The sequence below is a fragment of the Nerophis lumbriciformis genome, linkage group LG23, assembly GCF_033978685.3.
Source record: "Nerophis lumbriciformis linkage group LG23, RoL_Nlum_v2.1, whole genome shotgun sequence".
Taxonomy (NCBI): domain Eukaryota; kingdom Metazoa; phylum Chordata; class Actinopteri; order Syngnathiformes; family Syngnathidae; genus Nerophis; species Nerophis lumbriciformis.
The window spans coordinates 29,585,873-29,603,616 of record NC_084570.2 but is presented as its reverse complement, the minus strand read 5'-3'; the positions used below and the strand labels follow the sequence as shown (position 1 = coordinate 29,603,616).

The 17,744-nt window shown below is 38.9% G+C and overlaps 2 protein-coding genes across 2 annotated transcripts in view; one reads left to right on the top strand and one right to left on the bottom strand.

Annotated features, from left to right (window-relative positions):
* Window positions 1–17,744, bottom strand: part of slc6a14 (solute carrier family 6 member 14) — a 156,220-nt gene that overhangs the window by 52,440 nt on the left and 86,036 nt on the right. Inside the window, exon 16 of the mRNA XM_072915842.1 lies at window positions 9,037–9,772. Within this exon, the coding sequence (XP_072771943.1) occupies window positions 9,037–9,772 (736 nt within the window). The remainder of the gene's footprint in view (window positions 1–9,036; window positions 9,773–17,744) is intronic.
* The window catches only part of LOC133622280 (uncharacterized), a 112,856-nt gene that overhangs the window by 34,445 nt on the left and 60,667 nt on the right, over window positions 1–17,744 (top strand). The window lies entirely within an intron of this gene.

The following is a 17,744-nucleotide window of genomic DNA, read 5'->3' as shown; positions in this document are numbered from 1 at the left end:
GGGAGGAGCTCAAAGTAAAGCCGCTGCTCCTCCACATCACAATCTGTGACGAGCACAAAAGTCCAATAACAAAACACCACTCGGATTCAGATCCGGGCGGCCATTCTTCCCAATCCCGCCTCTCCAGGTTTCACTGTCGCTGCCAACATGAGCATTGAAGTCTCCCAGTAGAACGAGGGAATCACCCGGGGGCGCACTCTCAAGTACTCCCTCGAGTGAATCCAAAAAGGGTGGGTACTCTGAGCTGTGGTTTGGCGCATAAGCGCAAACCACAGTCAGGACCCGTTCCCCCACCCGAAGGCGGAGGGAAGCTACCCTCTCGTCCACCGGGTTGAACTCCAATGTGCAGGCTCTGAGCCGGGGGGAAACAAGAATTGCCACCCCAGCCCGTCGCCTCTCACTGCCGGCAACGCCAGAGTGGAAGAGAGTCCAGCCCCTCTCGAGAGAACTGGTTCCAGAGCCCTTGCTGTGCGTCGAAGTGAGTCCGACTATATCTAGCCGGAACTTCTCCACCTCGCGCACTAGCTCAGGCTCCTTCCCCCCAGCGAGGTGACGTTCCACGTCCCAAGAGCTAGCTTCTGTAGCCGAGGATCGGACCACCAAGTGCCCTGCCTTCGGCTGCCGCCCAGCTCACATCGCACCCGACCTCTATGACCCCTGCTATGGGTGGTGAGCCCATTGGAGGGGGGACCCACGTTGCCTCTTCGGGCTGTGCCCGGCCGGGCCCCATGGGGGCAGGCCCGGCCACCAGGCGCTCGCCATCGTGCCCCACCTCCGGGCCTGGCTCCAGAGGGGGGCCCCGGTGACCCGCGTCCGGGCGAGGGAAATCTGGGTTCCTTGTCAGTGTTCCTCATAGAGATCTTCGAGCTGCTCTTTGTCTGATCCCTCACCTAGGACCAGTTTGCCTTGGGAGACCCTACCAGGGGGCATAAAGCCCCCGGACAACATAGCTCCTAGGATCATTGGGACATGCAAACTCCTCTACCACGTTAAGGTGGCAGCTCAGAGAGGAGTATGTATATATATACATATATATATATGTATGTATGTATGTATATATGTACATACATATATATGTATGTATATACATACATACTGTATATATGTATGTATGTATATACACATACAGTATATATGTATGTATGTATATATATATATGTATATATACAATACATACATATGTATATATACACATACACATACATACATATGTATATATACACATACATACATATATATATGTATATATATACACACATGTATATATATATATACATATATATATATATATATATATATATATATATATATATATATTTTTTATATATATATATATATATATATATATATATATATATATATATTTGCAATTGTTGTGTTGTGGTTTGAGATAATTTGTCGTATATTGTTCATATAGCTGTAGCTCAATTTAATGTTGTTCTTGTTGAATACTTTTCTTAGGATGTTGTCTTTGGGAAAGTGTTTGTCAATCAGATTGAGGAATTTGTGTCCGATGTTAGTTGAGACGTTTTTGCTGTATGGGGGGTTGTACCAGATGATGTCGTTTCGTTTTCTGTTCTTTTTTAGTTGGTTTCCTGGCGTGGGTTCACAGGTGAGGGTGAAATTGTACCCGCTTTCATCAAGGGCTTTTTGGTACGGGGGGGTTGCTTGGTCAAATTCAGCTTTGCTAGATGACAGCATCGATAGCCTTTTATTAATTCCGGTAGGTATTCTTTTCGTGGTGGTGGGTGGGTGGTTGCTGTCATGTCTGTAGAGATGAAATAGTCTTGTGATTTTTTTCCCACACATACATACATATATATATATATATATATATATATATATATATATATATATATATATATATATATATATATATATATATATATAAATACATATATATGTATATGTATATATACATGTATATATACATATACATGTATACATACAGTATACATATATGTATGTATTTATATATATATATGTGACGGTCCACAACTGTATGTGGCAAAATGCAGCTCCATATTGCTGTCGCTACAACATATCACTGGCAGCAGGTGGATTATGAATATGTTTTATTACAGTGTCCTGCAAAACAGTGCAAATTGTGAGACTGTGAGTCCACTTGGGTCACAGTTCTGATGTTTGACATAATAAAACCACAGCTTCATTTTACAAACAACATGTTACATTTGGGTGTGATCGTATAGTGTTTAAACCAAATCTTCATACTAATTATCATATTCATTTCTCTCAATTGGTTTCACTTGTACTGATAATGGTATACTTAAACTTACAATAATCCTTTTTTTAATATGCAAAATACACAGTAAATTGACAGTCACTACATTTTACAGGATGTCCCTGAACGCACCTCACATCCAAAATGGCTGCTTCAAACCATGCGGTTGATAAACCAGGCTGCGGCCGAGCCAAGCTACCATTAGCATCATAATAATAGGTGAGGACAGCTATATGAACAACCAAACAATCACGGTGGCGTGAAATATAATGTTACCTGCAAAACAGTACAAATTGTGAGTCTGTGAGTCCACTTGGGTCACGGGATTCTCTAAATAACACATTAACAATCACCAATTAGTTTACACAGTAAAAGTGTGTTATTGTCTTCAAAATATCACTCTAAGATACAGTTTTGGTCAATACCAATTAGCGAACCTTTTTATGTGTACATTACAAAGTACTAATCAAAATATAAACAGTCAATATTCACTAATTAGTAAACAATCCCGGACAATGCAAAAATGTGTCTTACCAGTTGGAAGGCGTCACAGTTCTGAGCACTTCCCGCAGGTAACCGTACATACCACTTCCCGCCAGCAACAGGCGCTGTTGCAACACTTCATTCGTAATTCAATCAAGCATAATGAACGTCTGTTTCTACACCATTACATTTATTTATATATATATATATATATATATATATATATATATATATATATATATATATATATATATATATATATATATATATATATGTATATATATATATATATATACATGTATATATACATATACATGTATACATATACATATATGTATGTATTTATATATATATATATATATATATATATATATATATATATATATATATATATATATATATATATATATATATATATATATATATATATCAGTGACGTGCGGTGAGGTTCATGACTGGTGAGGCACTGACTTCATCACAGTCAGATTTACAAACATATGAACCCTAAAGAATATCTTATTCACCATTTGATTGGCAGCAGTTAACGGGTTATGTTTAAAAGCTCATACCAGCATTCTTCCCTGCTTGGCACTCAGCATCAAGGGTTGGAATTGGGGGTTAAATCACCAAAAATTATTCCCGGGCGCGGCGCCGCTGCTGCCCACTGCTCCGCTCACCTCCCAGGGGGTGATCAAGGGATGGGTCAAATGCAGAGGACAAATTTCACCACACCTAGTGTGTGTGTGACAATCATTGGTACTTTAACTAAACTTTAACTTTACACATACAAACTGTAGCACACAAAAAAGCGCATTTAATTAAAAAAACGTTATTATGGTCTTACCTTTACTTATAAGTGCGGGAACTGTGGTGTTCGTGTTGGAGGAGTTGTGAATGAATGGAATATGAAATCCGTGCTGCAGTCTGCAGGTGTACCTAATGTTGTGTCCCTGCAGTCGTTCACGGCTCCTCCGGCGCGAGCATTGTTGTTTTTGCACTTTTTGGCTTCTTGTTAAGTGACTTTTTTTGGGTGGATTCGGTCTTGCACGTGGAGGGTTTGGGTGTGGGCTTTGGTTGGTGTGGCCCTCCCGTCGGGGGGTGCATTCTGCGGCGGGGTTGCATTAACCGGCACCAGGAGGCGGGATTACTGCGAGCCTCACACAGTGCGTCTTCGCAGCAGTTTTATGATTGCTCAGCACAAGAAATACTTTACACACATACAGTTGTTGACAAAATACACTGTACATTATATACCTCAGCTAACTAAACTAAGGAAATGTATAATATAGTTCATATAGCAATACGGTCTCATTGCACAGCAGGCCAGCAGTTAGCCGAGTCCGCAATCCATGTTGAGGCACAACTGAGTGACGTCCCTCAACTGGCTGCTGATCACCGCACCGTCTCTTCTCAGTATTTGAACGGCAAATGTGAAAATTCAGCGATTTTGAATAAAAATAATCTAAAACTGGTGAAGTTAAATGGAAAATAACTTTATAGCATAATCACTGAATACATATAACAATTTAATTTTTTTTTTTCTTTTTACATTTTTTTTCTTTCCATGATGGCAGGTGAGGCCCCGCCTCACCTGCCTCCAGTGACCGCACGTCACTGATACATATATATATATATACACGTATATATATATATATATATATATATATATATATACATACACGTATATATGTATATATATATATATATATATATATATATATATATATATATATATATATATATATATATATATATATATATATATATACATACATACATACATATATATGTGTGTATGTATATATATATATATATATATATATATATATATATATATATATATATATATATATATATATATATATATATATATAAACATATATATAAACAATGCAACATTTGACGTCACTATGGGAAGTTTTGACGGAGCAGAAACGTGTGAACTCGTTGGGAGTTTCCTCCTCTCCCAGCTCGCTAGCCTCAATCTGAACCTTGGTATTTACCGTGATGACGGACTGGCAGTGTGTCGCGCCTCGCCAAGGAGCAGCGAGAATACCAAGAAGCGCATATGCCAAATTTTCAAAGAGAACGGCCTACGGATCACGATTGAAGCCAACAAGCAAACCGTCAACTTCCTTGACGTCACTTTCAACCTGAGAAATAACAGCTACCAACCATTCACGAAACCCAACACAACACTCCAATACGTGCACCATGACAGCAACCACCCACCCACCACCACGAAAAGAATACCTACCGGAATTAATAAAAGGCTATCGATGCTGTCATCTAGCAAAGCTGAATTTGACCAAGCAACCCCCCCGTACCAAAAAGCCCTTGCCTCCAGTGACCGCACGTCACTGATACATATATATATATATACACGTATATATATATATATATATATATATATATATATATATACATACACGTATATATGTATATATATATATATATATATATATATATATATATATATATATATATATCTACATATATATATATATATATATATATATATATATATATATATATATATATATACATACATACATACATATATATGTGTGTATGTATATATATATATATATATATATATATATATATATATATATATATATATATATATATATATATATATATATATATATATATAAACATATATATAAACAATGCAACATTTGACGTCACTATGGGAAGTTTTGACGGAGCAGAAACGTGTGAACTCGTTGGGAGTTTCCTCCTCTCCCAGCTCGCTAGCCTCAATCTGAACCTTGGTATTTACCGTGATGACGGACTGGCAGTGTGTCGCGCCTCGCCAAGGAGCAGCGAGAATACCAAGAAGCGCATATGCCAAATTTTCAAAGAGAACGGCCTACGGATCACGATTGAAGCCAACAAGCAAACCGTCAACTTCCTTGACGTCACTTTCAACCTGAGAAATAACAGCTACCAACCATTCACGAAACCCAACACAACACTCCAATACGTGCACCATGACAGCAACCACCCACCCACCACCACGAAAAGAATACCTACCGGAATTAATAAAAGGCTATCGATGCTGTCATCTAGCAAAGCTGAATTTGACCAAGCAACCCCCCCGTACCAAAAAGCCCTTGATGAAAGCGGATACAATTTCACCCTCACTTATGAACCCACGCCAGGAAACCAGCCAAAAAAGAACAGAAAACGAAACAACATCATCTGGTACAACCCCCCATACAGCAAAAACGTCTCAACTAACATTGGACACAAATTCCTCAATCTGATTGACAAACACTTTCCCAAAGACAACACCCTAAGAAAAGTATTCAACAAGAACAACATTAAATTGAGCTACAGCTGCATGAACAATATACGACAAATCATCTCAAACCACAACAAAACAATTGCAAATGAGCCGTCGGCCCCCGGACAGAGCGACTCCAAAACCAACAAAGGTAACTGTCGAAAGAAACCTGATTGCCCTCTCAACGGGGGGTGCTTACAAACATCAGTTGTCTACCAATCTAAGGTAATAAGCAAGGACATTAACACATCCGACACATATGTAGGATTAACCGAGGGAGAATTCAAAACCAGATGGAACAATCACAAGGCTTCTTTCAGGAACCAAAACCTGCGGAATACCACAGAACTCAGCAAACACATTTGGGACCTCAAAGACAATAATGTTGAATATTCAATAACATGGCAAATTCTTGCATCCAGCACACCTTACAATAGTGGTAATAAAAGATGCAACCTATGCTTGAAAGAGAAACTGTTTATTATTTACCGTCCAGACCTGTCATCCCTCAACAAGCGCAGCGAAATTGTAACAGCATGCCGCCACAGACGGAAACACCTCCTAGGTAACACATGAGCCAATCACCACGCCCCTACGCCAGCCTGTACCCACCCACTCTGTGCCCTATATAAACCATGGTATGTGAATGCTCCCATTAAAATCTCCTGATGATTGAGGGTACCCCCCCTCATGAAACAGGCCTGTAGAGATGAAATAGTCTTGTGATTTTTTTCCCACACATACATATATATATATATATATATATATATATATATATATATATATATATATATATATATATATATATATATATATATATGTATGTATGTATGGATGTACCGTATTTTTTGGAGTATAAGTCGCACCGGGGTATAAGTCGCACCTGACGAAAATGCATAATAAAGAAGGAAACAAACATATATAAGTCGCACTGGAGCCCGGCCAAACTATGAAAAAAACTGCGACTTATAGTCCGAAAAATACGGTATATGCCTTCTCAGTTGGACATCACTGCACTTATCCGTCGATCCAAGCCATCCACCTGTCTTTTAGATCCCCTCCCTACTGCTTTGGTGAAAGTCTGCCTCGCCTCACTGATCCACCTCATCACCAATATCATCCATTATTTTCTCACTACTAGAATTGTTCCCTCTGCTTTCAAAACAGCAGCCATAACACCAATTTTGAAAAAACCAGGCTCAGATCCAAGTAATTTTAATAATCTTCGTCCAATTTTAAATCTGCCATTCATCTCAAAAATCCTTGAAAAAACTGTCTCCTCCCAACTTCACTCCCACCTACAGTTAAATAACCTATATGAACAATTCCAGTCTGGTCTACGCCCCCTGCACAGCACTGAAACAGCACTAGTAAAAATCACAAACAATCTCCTGTCAGCTGATTCTGGTCTTCTCACTATCCTAATCCTCTTGCAGCCTTTGATACCATTTCACACACTGTCCTCCTCCATAGATTGCACAAGCACACCCCTTCACTGGTTTAGATCATATCTCTCCGACCGCACTCAGTTTGTTCAACTGCGTTCATTCAAATCCCCCCCGTCTCACGTTTCCTCTGGTGTCCCCCAGGGCTCTGTTCTTGGTCCCCTGCTTTTTATCATTTACATTCTTCCCCTGGGCAATATTTTCCGTAAATTTAAAATACATTTTCACTGTTATGCGGATGACACCCAGCTCTACATCTCAACCAAACCAACTGCCTCTCTTCCTCCTTCCTCCCTCACAGACTGCCTCAGTGAACTCAAGCAGTGGTTCTCATCCAATTTCCTTCAACTCAATAGTAATACAACCGAAATCTTACTTGTCGATACAAAAACCCATCCATCCATCCATCCATTTTCTTAAACCATTCTCGCCAAAACCAACAGCTTTTCCATTACTCTCTGCAATTCCTCTGTCTCACCCTCCTCCCAAGTCAAGAGTCTGGGTGTCATCCTTGACAGCACACTCTCCTTTCAAGCCCACAAAAACAGCATTACCTGGTCTGCTTACTTTCATCTTCGGAACATTAATCGTCTTCACCCATCCCTTACCCCACATACTGCTGCTATACTAGTCCATAGCCTGGTCACCTCTCGCCTGGACTACTGCAACTCTCTCCTGTTTGGTCTCCGTCACAAGTCACTTCACAAACTTCAGCTTCTCCAGAACTCTGCAGCCCGGATAATCACCAGAACCCCTTCAATCCAGCACATCACCCCTGTTCTGCAGCAACTCCACTGGCTACCCATCAAACATCGTATCCACTTTAAAATAATTCTCCTCACTTTCAAAGCCATCAATAACCTCTCTCCATCATATCTCTCTGACCTGATCCATGTCCCCACGCCCTCACGTTCCCTAAGATCCTCTTCATCCATCCATCTCACTGTCCCTTTATTTAAACTGTCCACCATGGGTGCCCGAGCTTACAGCCGCTTTGCCCCACATCTTTGGAACTCTTTACCACCAGACCTTTGTAACTTAGATTCAATATCCCTCTTCAAATCAAGACTCAAAACACACCTATTCCTGACTGCTTATTCATTGTAATCATCTTTTCTTCTCTATCTTTGTTGTTGTTGTTTTTTTTATCCAATTTGATTTTATTGTTTTTATTTTGTACGGTGTCCTTGAGTGCCCAGAAAGGCGCCTTATAAATAAAATGTATTATTATTATTATTATAATGTATGTATGTATGTACTGTATATGTATGTATATATATATATATATATATGTATGTATGTATGTATGTATGTATATATGTATATATATATATATATATATATATATATATATATATATATATATATATATATATGTATGTATGTATGTATGTATGTATGTATGTATGTATGTATGTATGTATGTATGTATGTATGTATGTATGTATGTATATATATATATACACACATGTAACTGTAACTATAACTCCTGGGCAGTTCTTATACAGCTTGTATGGTATTCCGTTCGGGCCTGGTGTTGAAGCAGATCTTGCCCGCTGGATCACCTGCCTGACCTTGCTGAGCTTGGGTGGTGATGTATCAAACAGGGCTGATGGTTCTGCGGGTCTGGGCACATACCCTGGGGAGCCTATGGGGTTGTTCCTTGCTGGGTCACTGTACTGAGCGCGGATGTGCTCCTCCAGTTCTTCTTTGGAGATATCCAGGGTTCCACTAGTCTTCTCCTCAAGGAGCCCGCGTGCATGCCGGAATGGATTCCTGAAGAATCTTGACCTTTCCTTCTCCTTCCTTTTTCTCCGTCTTCTGATACGTTCTGCCCTCGGGAGGTTAGTGAGGCGTCTTTTGATCTCATCCCAGAGAGCTTTCAGGCCCTCCTTCTCAGACTCCTCTGCCTTCCTCCAAACCTTGCGGAGTTGCCTTCTGTTTGCCACCAGGTCATCAATCTCTTTCTCTCTTCTGCTCTTTGGTTTTATTGTGGTCTCTCTGATGGTCACCTCGCCATACCTGTTGCTGCATTCTTCATAGAGTATTTCCCCGAACAGGTTTAACTTGGCTACCACTGACCCGCGCAGCGCATTTTGCAGCAGGCCACTGAGATGTTCATCCAACCTTCTCCACTCCTCGGTCTCGTTGGCCTTTGGCCCATTGATCTTGTTCCTTTGGAGTGGGTTCTTCAGGTTCTTGGCCCTTTGACTTGACTCTATTCTTGGGTCGCTTGGGGGTGCAACTGGGTTCACTTCTTGAGGCTCATCACCATCCCGTTCTTCTTCCTCCTTTCCTCCTGCTCTACCTCTGCAACATTGGGCCCATTGGCACTGTGGTTGTCTTTATATATATATATACTGTATATATATATATATATATATATATATATATATATATATATATATATATATACATACATACATACATACATACATACATACATACATATATATATTTATGTATACACATACATATACATATATATATATATATATATATATATATATATATATATATATATATATATATATATATATATATATATATATATACATATATATATATATATATGTATGCATGTATATATGTATATATATACATATATATATATATATGTATGCATGTATATATATATATATACGTATGAATGTATATATATACATATATGTGTATATATATATGTATGTATGTATGTACACATATATAGAAATATACATATATATGTATATATATACACATATATGTATGTATATATACATATATATGTATAAATATATACACATGCGTATATATATATATATATATATATATATATTTATATATATATATATATATATATATATATATATATATATATATATATATATATATATATATAAACACATATATGTGTATATATACAAACCCCGTTTCCATATGACTTGGGAAATTGTGTTGATGTAAATATAAACGGAATACAATGATTTGCAAATCCTTTTCAACCCATATTCAATTGAATGCACTACAAAGACAAGATATTTGATGTTCAAACTCATAAACTTTATTTTTTTTTTGCAAATAATAATTAACTTAGAATTTCATGGATGCAACACGTGCCAAAGTAGTTGGGAAAGGGCATGTTCACCACTGTGTTACATCACCTTTTCTTTTAACAACATTCAATAAACGATTGGGAACTGAGGAAACTAATTGTTGAAGCTTTGAAAGTGGAATTATTTCCCATTCTTGTTTTATGTAGAGCTTCAGTCGTTCAACAGTCCGGGGTCTCCGCTGTTGTATTTTACGCTTCATAATGCGCCACACATTTTCAATGGGAGACAGGTCTGGACTGCATGCGGGCCAGGAAAGAACCCGCACTCTTTTTTTTACGAAGCCACGCTGTTGTAACACGTGCTGAATGTGGCTTGGCATTGTCTTGCTGAAATAAGCAGGGGCGTCCATGCAAAAGGCGGCACTTAGATGGCAGCATATGTTGTTCCAAAACCTGTATGTACCTTTCAGCATTAATGGTGCCTTCACAGATGTGTAAGTTACCCATGCCTTGGGCACTAATGCATCCCCATACCATTACAGATGCTGGCTTTTGAAATTTGCGTCGATAACAGTCTGGATGGTTTGCTTCCCCTTTGGTCCGGATGACACGATGTCGAATATTTCCAAAAACAATTTGAAATGTGGACTCGTCAGACCACAGAACACTTTTCCACTTTGCATGAGTCCATCTTAGATGATCTCGGGCCCAGAGAAGCCGGCGGCGTTTCTGGATGTTGTTGATAAATGGCTTTCACTTTGCATAGTAGAGCTTTAACTTGCACTTACAGATGTAGCGACCAACTGTATTTAGTGACAGTGGTTTTCTGAAGTTTTTCCTGAGCCCATGTGGTGATATCCTTTAGAGATTGATGTCGGTTTTTGATACAGTGCCGTCTGAGGGATCGAAGGTCACGGTCGTTCAATGTTGGTTCCCGGCCATGCCGCTTACGTGGAGTGATTTCTCCAGATTCTCTGAACCTTTTGATGATATTATGGACCGTAGATGTTGAAATCCCTAAATTTCTTGCAATTGCACTTTGAGAAACGTTGTTCTTAAATTGTTTGACTATTTGCTCACGCAGTTGTGGACAAAGAGGTGTACCTCGCCCCATCCTTTCTTGTGAAAGACTGAGCATTTTTTGGCAAGCTGTTTTTATACCCAATCATGGCACCCACCTGTTCCCAATTAGCCTGCACACCTGTGGGATGTTCCAAATAAGTGTTTGATGAGCATTCCTCAACTTTATCAGTATTTATTGCCACCTTTCCCAACTTCTTTGTCACGTGTTGCTGGCATCAAATTCTAAAGTTAATGATTATTTGCAAAAATATATATATATATATATACACATACATACAGGACTGTCTCGGAAAATTTGAATATTGTGATAAAGTTCTTTATTTTCTGTAATGCAATTAAAAAAACATAAATGTCATACATTCTGGATTCATTACACATCAACTGAAATATTGCAAGCCTTTTATTATTTTAATATTGCTGATTATGGCATACAGCTTAAGAAAACTCAAAAATCCTTTAAAAAAAAATTTAGAATATTTCCTCAGACCAAGTAAAAAAAAAAGATTTATAACAGCAAAACAAAATCAAACATTTGAAAATGTCAATTAATGCACTCAGTACTTGGGAATCCTTTTGCACGGATTACTGCATCAATGCGGTGTGGCATGGAGGCAATCAGCCTGTGGCATTGCTGAAGTGTTATGGATGCCCAGGATGCTTCAATAGCGGCCTTTAGCTCATTTGCATTATTGGTTTTGGTGTCTTTCGGCTTCTTCTTCACAATACCCCACAAATTCTCTATGGGGTTCAGGTCAGGGGAGTTGGCAGGCCAATCGAGGACAGTAATGCCATAGTCAGTACACCAGTTACTGGTGGTTTTGGCACTGTGGGCAGGTGCCAGATCATGCTGGAAAATGAAATCATCATCTCCATAGAGCTTTTCAACAGATGGAAGCATGTAGTTGCCAAAAAGTTCAATTTTGGTCTCATCACTCCAAATTACTTTGTTCCAGAAGTTTTGAGGCTTGTCTCTGTGCTGTTTGGCGTAATGTAAGCGAGATACTTTGTGACATTTGCGCAGAAATGGCTTTCTTCTGGGGACTCGACCTTGCAGCCCATTTTTCTTCAAGTGCCTCCTTATTGTGCATCTTGAAACAGCCACACCACAATTTTTGAGAGAGTCCTGTATTTCAGCTGAAGTTATTTGTGGATTTTTCTTTGCATCTTGAGCAATTTTCCTGGCAGTTGTGGCTGAAATCATTGCTGGTCTACCTGAATCCCTCATTTTCCACTTCTTAATCAGAATTTGAACACTGCTGATTGGCATTCTCAATTCCTTGGATATCTTGTTATACCCCTTTCCTGTTTTATGCAGTTCAATTACCTTTTCTCGCAGATCCTTTGACAATTATTTTGCCTTTGATTTAAAAAGAGTAAACACAGTTGTTTGCCAATAAATAGCTTTACACAACCATTAAGCATGAGTGAAAGAAAGATTTTTGTGTTACCATTCATATTCTCTGAAGAATGGCCAAGAAATTATAAATTCTCCCAGGGTATGTAAACTTATGAGCACAACTGTATATGTGTGTGTGTATATATATGTATGTGTGTATATATGTATATGTGTGTGTGTATATATATGTATGTGTGTATATATGTATATGTGTGTACATATATATGGATGTGTGTATATATGTATGTGGGTATATATATATATATATATATATATATATATATATATATATATATATATATATATATATATATATATATATATATATATATATATATCCATCCATCCATTTTCTACCGCTTATTCCCTTTGGGGTCGCGGGGGGCGCTGGAGCCTATCTCAGCTACAATCGGGCGGAAGGCGGGGTACACCCTGGACAAGTCGCCACCTCATCGCAGGGCCAACACAGATAGACAGACAACATTCACACTCACATCCACACACTAGGGCCAATTTAGTGTTGCCAATCAACTTATCCCCAGGTGCATGTCTTTGGAGGTGGGAGGAAGCCGGAGTACCCGGAGGGAACCCACACAGTCACAGGGAGAACATGCAAACTCCACACAGAAAGATCCCGAGCCCGGGATTGAACCCAAGACTACTCAGGACCTTCGTATTGTGAGGCAGATGCACTAACCCCTCTGCCACCGTGAAGCCCTATATATATATATATATGTGTGTGTGTGTATATATATATATATATATATATATATATATATATATATAAATGTATATATGCACGTGTGTATATATGAATATATGTGTGTATATATGTATATATTTATTTGTGTGTATATACATGTATTTGTATATTTGTGTTTATATGTATGTATATCTATGTATGTGTGTATGCATATTTGTGTATTTGTATATATGTGTATATTTGCGTGTGTGTGTGTGTGTATATATATATATACTGTATATTTATATATATATATATATATATATATATATATATATATACATATACACACACACACACACACACACACACATATATCTATATATATATATATATATACATACACATACACACACACACATATATATATATATATATATATACATACATATATATGTATATATTGTCAGGTTTGTCACTGACAGTTTAGTTATGTTTTGAGTTTTTCCTCTGTTTGTCTTTATTTCCTGTCGGCGCTCTTATTTTGGTTATTTCCTACTTGTCTCCCTGAGTGCTGTGTCCCCTCAGCTGTGGCTGATTGGCACCTGGCCACACCTGGTGTCAATCAGCCAGCTGCTATTTCAACCTGCCTTCTCCTCCAGTCAGTGCTGGATTATTGTCGTTCCGACCTGTCGTGTCGATATCAGTGTAGCTGTATGTGGGAAGCTATATTTTGTAACTGTTTGTAGCTTACTGTCTTTTTGTTCCTAGTCCCTGTTTGCTGGATCCCTATTCACTGTTTCCAGTTTGTCCATTCCTAGTTCCTGGTTGGTGTCTTTTCTTTATTCTTTATTTTTTGAACATTAAATAATGTTTTCCCGCACAATGCCTGCCGCCTTCTCTGCATCTTGGGGTTCGTCACCTACAACTCCTGACATATATATATGTATGTATATATATATATATATATATATATATATATATATATATATATATATATATATATATATATATATATATATATATATATATATATATATATGTATGTATGTATGTATGTATGCATGTATGTATATGTATATATATATATATATATGTATGTATATATATATATATATATATATGTATATGTATATATATATCAATCAATCAATCAATCAATGTTTATTTATATAGCCCTAAATCACAAGTGTCTCAAAGGGCTGCACAAGCCACAACGACATCCTCGGTACAAAGCCCACATAAGGGCAAAGAAAAAACTCACCCCAGTGGGACGTCGATGTGAATGACTATGAGAAACCTTGGAGAGGACCGCATATGTGGGTAACCCCCCCCCCCCCCCCTCTAGAGGAGACCGAATGCAATGGATGTCGAGTGGGTCTGACATAATATTGTGAGAGTCCAGTCCATAGTGGATCCAACATAATAGTAAGAGTCCAGTCCATAGTGGGGCCAGCAGGACACCATCCCGAGCGGAGACGGGTCAGCAGCGCAGAGATGTTCCCAGCCGATGCACAGGCGAGCGGTCCACCCCGGGTCCCGACTCTGGACAGCCAGCACTTCATCCATGGCCACCGGACCTGTGCCCCCCACCCCCTCCACAGGAAGAGGGGAGCAGAGGAGAAAAGAAAAGAAACGGCAGATCAACTGGTCTAAAAGGGGGGCTATTTAAAGGCTAGAGTATACAAATGAGTTTTAAGATGGGACTTAAATGCTTCTACTGAGGTGGCATCTCTAATTGTTACCGGGAGGGCATTCCATAGTACTGGAGCCCGAATAGAAAACGCTCTATAGCCCGCAGACTTTTTTTGGGCTCTGGGAATCACTAATAAGCCGGAGTTCTTTGAACGCAGATTTCTTGCCGGGACATATGGTACAATACAATCGACAAGATAGGACGGAGCTAGACCGTGTAGTATTTTATACGTAAGTAGTAAAACCTTAAAGTCACATCTTAAGTGCACAGGAAGCCAGTGCAGGTGAGCCAGTATAGGCGTAATATGATCAAACTTTCTTGTTCTTGTCAAAAGTCTAGCAGCCGCATTTTGTACCAATTGTAGTCTTTTAATGCTAGACATAGGGAAACCCGAAAATAATACGTTACAGTAGTCGAGACGAGACGTAACGAACGCATGAATAATGATCTCAGCGTCGCTAGTGGATAAAATAGAACACATTTTAGCGATATTACGGAGATGAAAGAAGGCCGTTTTAGTAACACTCTTAATGTGTGATTCAAAGGAGAGAGTTGGGTCGAAGATAATACCCAGATTCTTTACTGATTCGCCTTGTGTAATTGTTTGGTTGTCAAATGATAGGGTGGTATTATTAAATAAATGTCGGTGTTTAGCAGGACCGATAATCAGCATTTCCGTTTTCTTGGCGTTGAGTTGCAAGAAGTTAGCGGACATCCATTGTTTAATTTCATTAAGACACGCCTCCAGCTGACTACAATCCGGCGTGTTGGTCAGCTTTAGGGGCATGTAGAGTTGGGTGTCATCAGCATAACAATGAAAGCTAACACCGTATTTGCGTATGATGTCGCCTAGCGGCAGCATGTAAATACTAAAGAGTGCAGGGCCAAGAACCGAACCCTGAGGAACTCCGCACGTTATCTTAACATAGTCCGAGGTCACATTATTATGGGAGACGCACTGCATCCTGTCAGTAAGATAAGAGTTAAACCACGACAAAGCTAAGTCTGACATACCAATACGTGTTTTGATACGCTCTAATAAAATATTATGATCAACGGTATCGAAAGCAGCGCTAAGATCAAGAAGCAGCAACATAGATGATGCATCAGAATCCATCGTTAGCAGTAGATCATTAGTCATTTTTGCGAGGGCTGTCTCTGTAGAGTGATTTGCCCTGAAACCGGATTGAAAAGGTTCACAGAGATTGTTAGACACTAAGTGTTAATTTAGCTGCTGTGCGACAATTTTTTCGAGGATTTTCGAAATAAAGGGAAGGTGGGACACCGGTCGGTAGTTTACCATGAGGTCAGGATCAAGGTTAGGTCTTTTGAGCAGAGGATGAATAACCGCTTTCTTGAATGCTAGGGGAACAGTGCCAGAGGAAAGTGATACGTTTATAATATTTAGCACTGATGGACCTAATAATACAAAAAGCTCCTTGATAAGTTTCCCAGGGAGTGGGTCAAGTAAACATGTAGTTTGTTTTATCCCACTTACACGCCGTAATAGTTCCTCTAATGTTAATTCATCAAAAAGAGAGAGACTATTTTGTATTGCAGTATCCGTCGTACAGTTGTATCTGTGTTAATAGAACCCAGTTGTAGCTGGGATGCGTTGTCTTTAATCTCCTTTCTAATGAGTTCAATTTTCTTATTAAAGAAATTCATAAAGTCATCTGCCGAGTGGGTGGAGCTATTGGGAGGAGTCCCTTGTTGGGTTAGCGATGCTACTGTACTAAACAAAAATTTAGGGTCGTTTTTGTTGAGGCGGATGAGATTTGAGTAATATTTAGCTTTAGCTAAGGTAAGCATGCGTTTATACGATATTAAACTATCACTCCATGCTTGATGGAAAACCTCAAGCTTGGTCGCGCGCCATTTGCGTTCCAACTTTCTACATGATAATTTATGAGCTCTGGTTTCTTCTGTAAACCATGGGGTGCGCCTTTTAGGCGCCCTTTTTTGTTTTAGCGGTGCTATACCATCAATGGTTTTGCGCAGGGCATTGTCAAAGTTGTTAGTTAGGTTATCAATAGAGCCGACATAATTTGGGAATGGTGCTATTACCGATGGCAGTAGGTCAGCAAGAGTCATCGTTGTGGCAGCATTAATGTTGCGGCTGCTATAGCAGTTATTATTATTATTAGTTTGTTGACAATGAGTCAGAACTTCGAATTTTATAAGGTAATGATCGGACATTACTTTAGTATACGGGAGTACCATAACTTTGGAGGTGGTGACACCCTGACCAGCACTAGATCTATCGTATTACCGTTGCGATGCGTAGGTTCATTTATTATTTGTGTAAGACCACAGCTATCAATTATAGTCTGGAGCGCCACGCACTGAGGGTCCGATGGGGTATTCATATGGATATTAAAGTCCCCCATT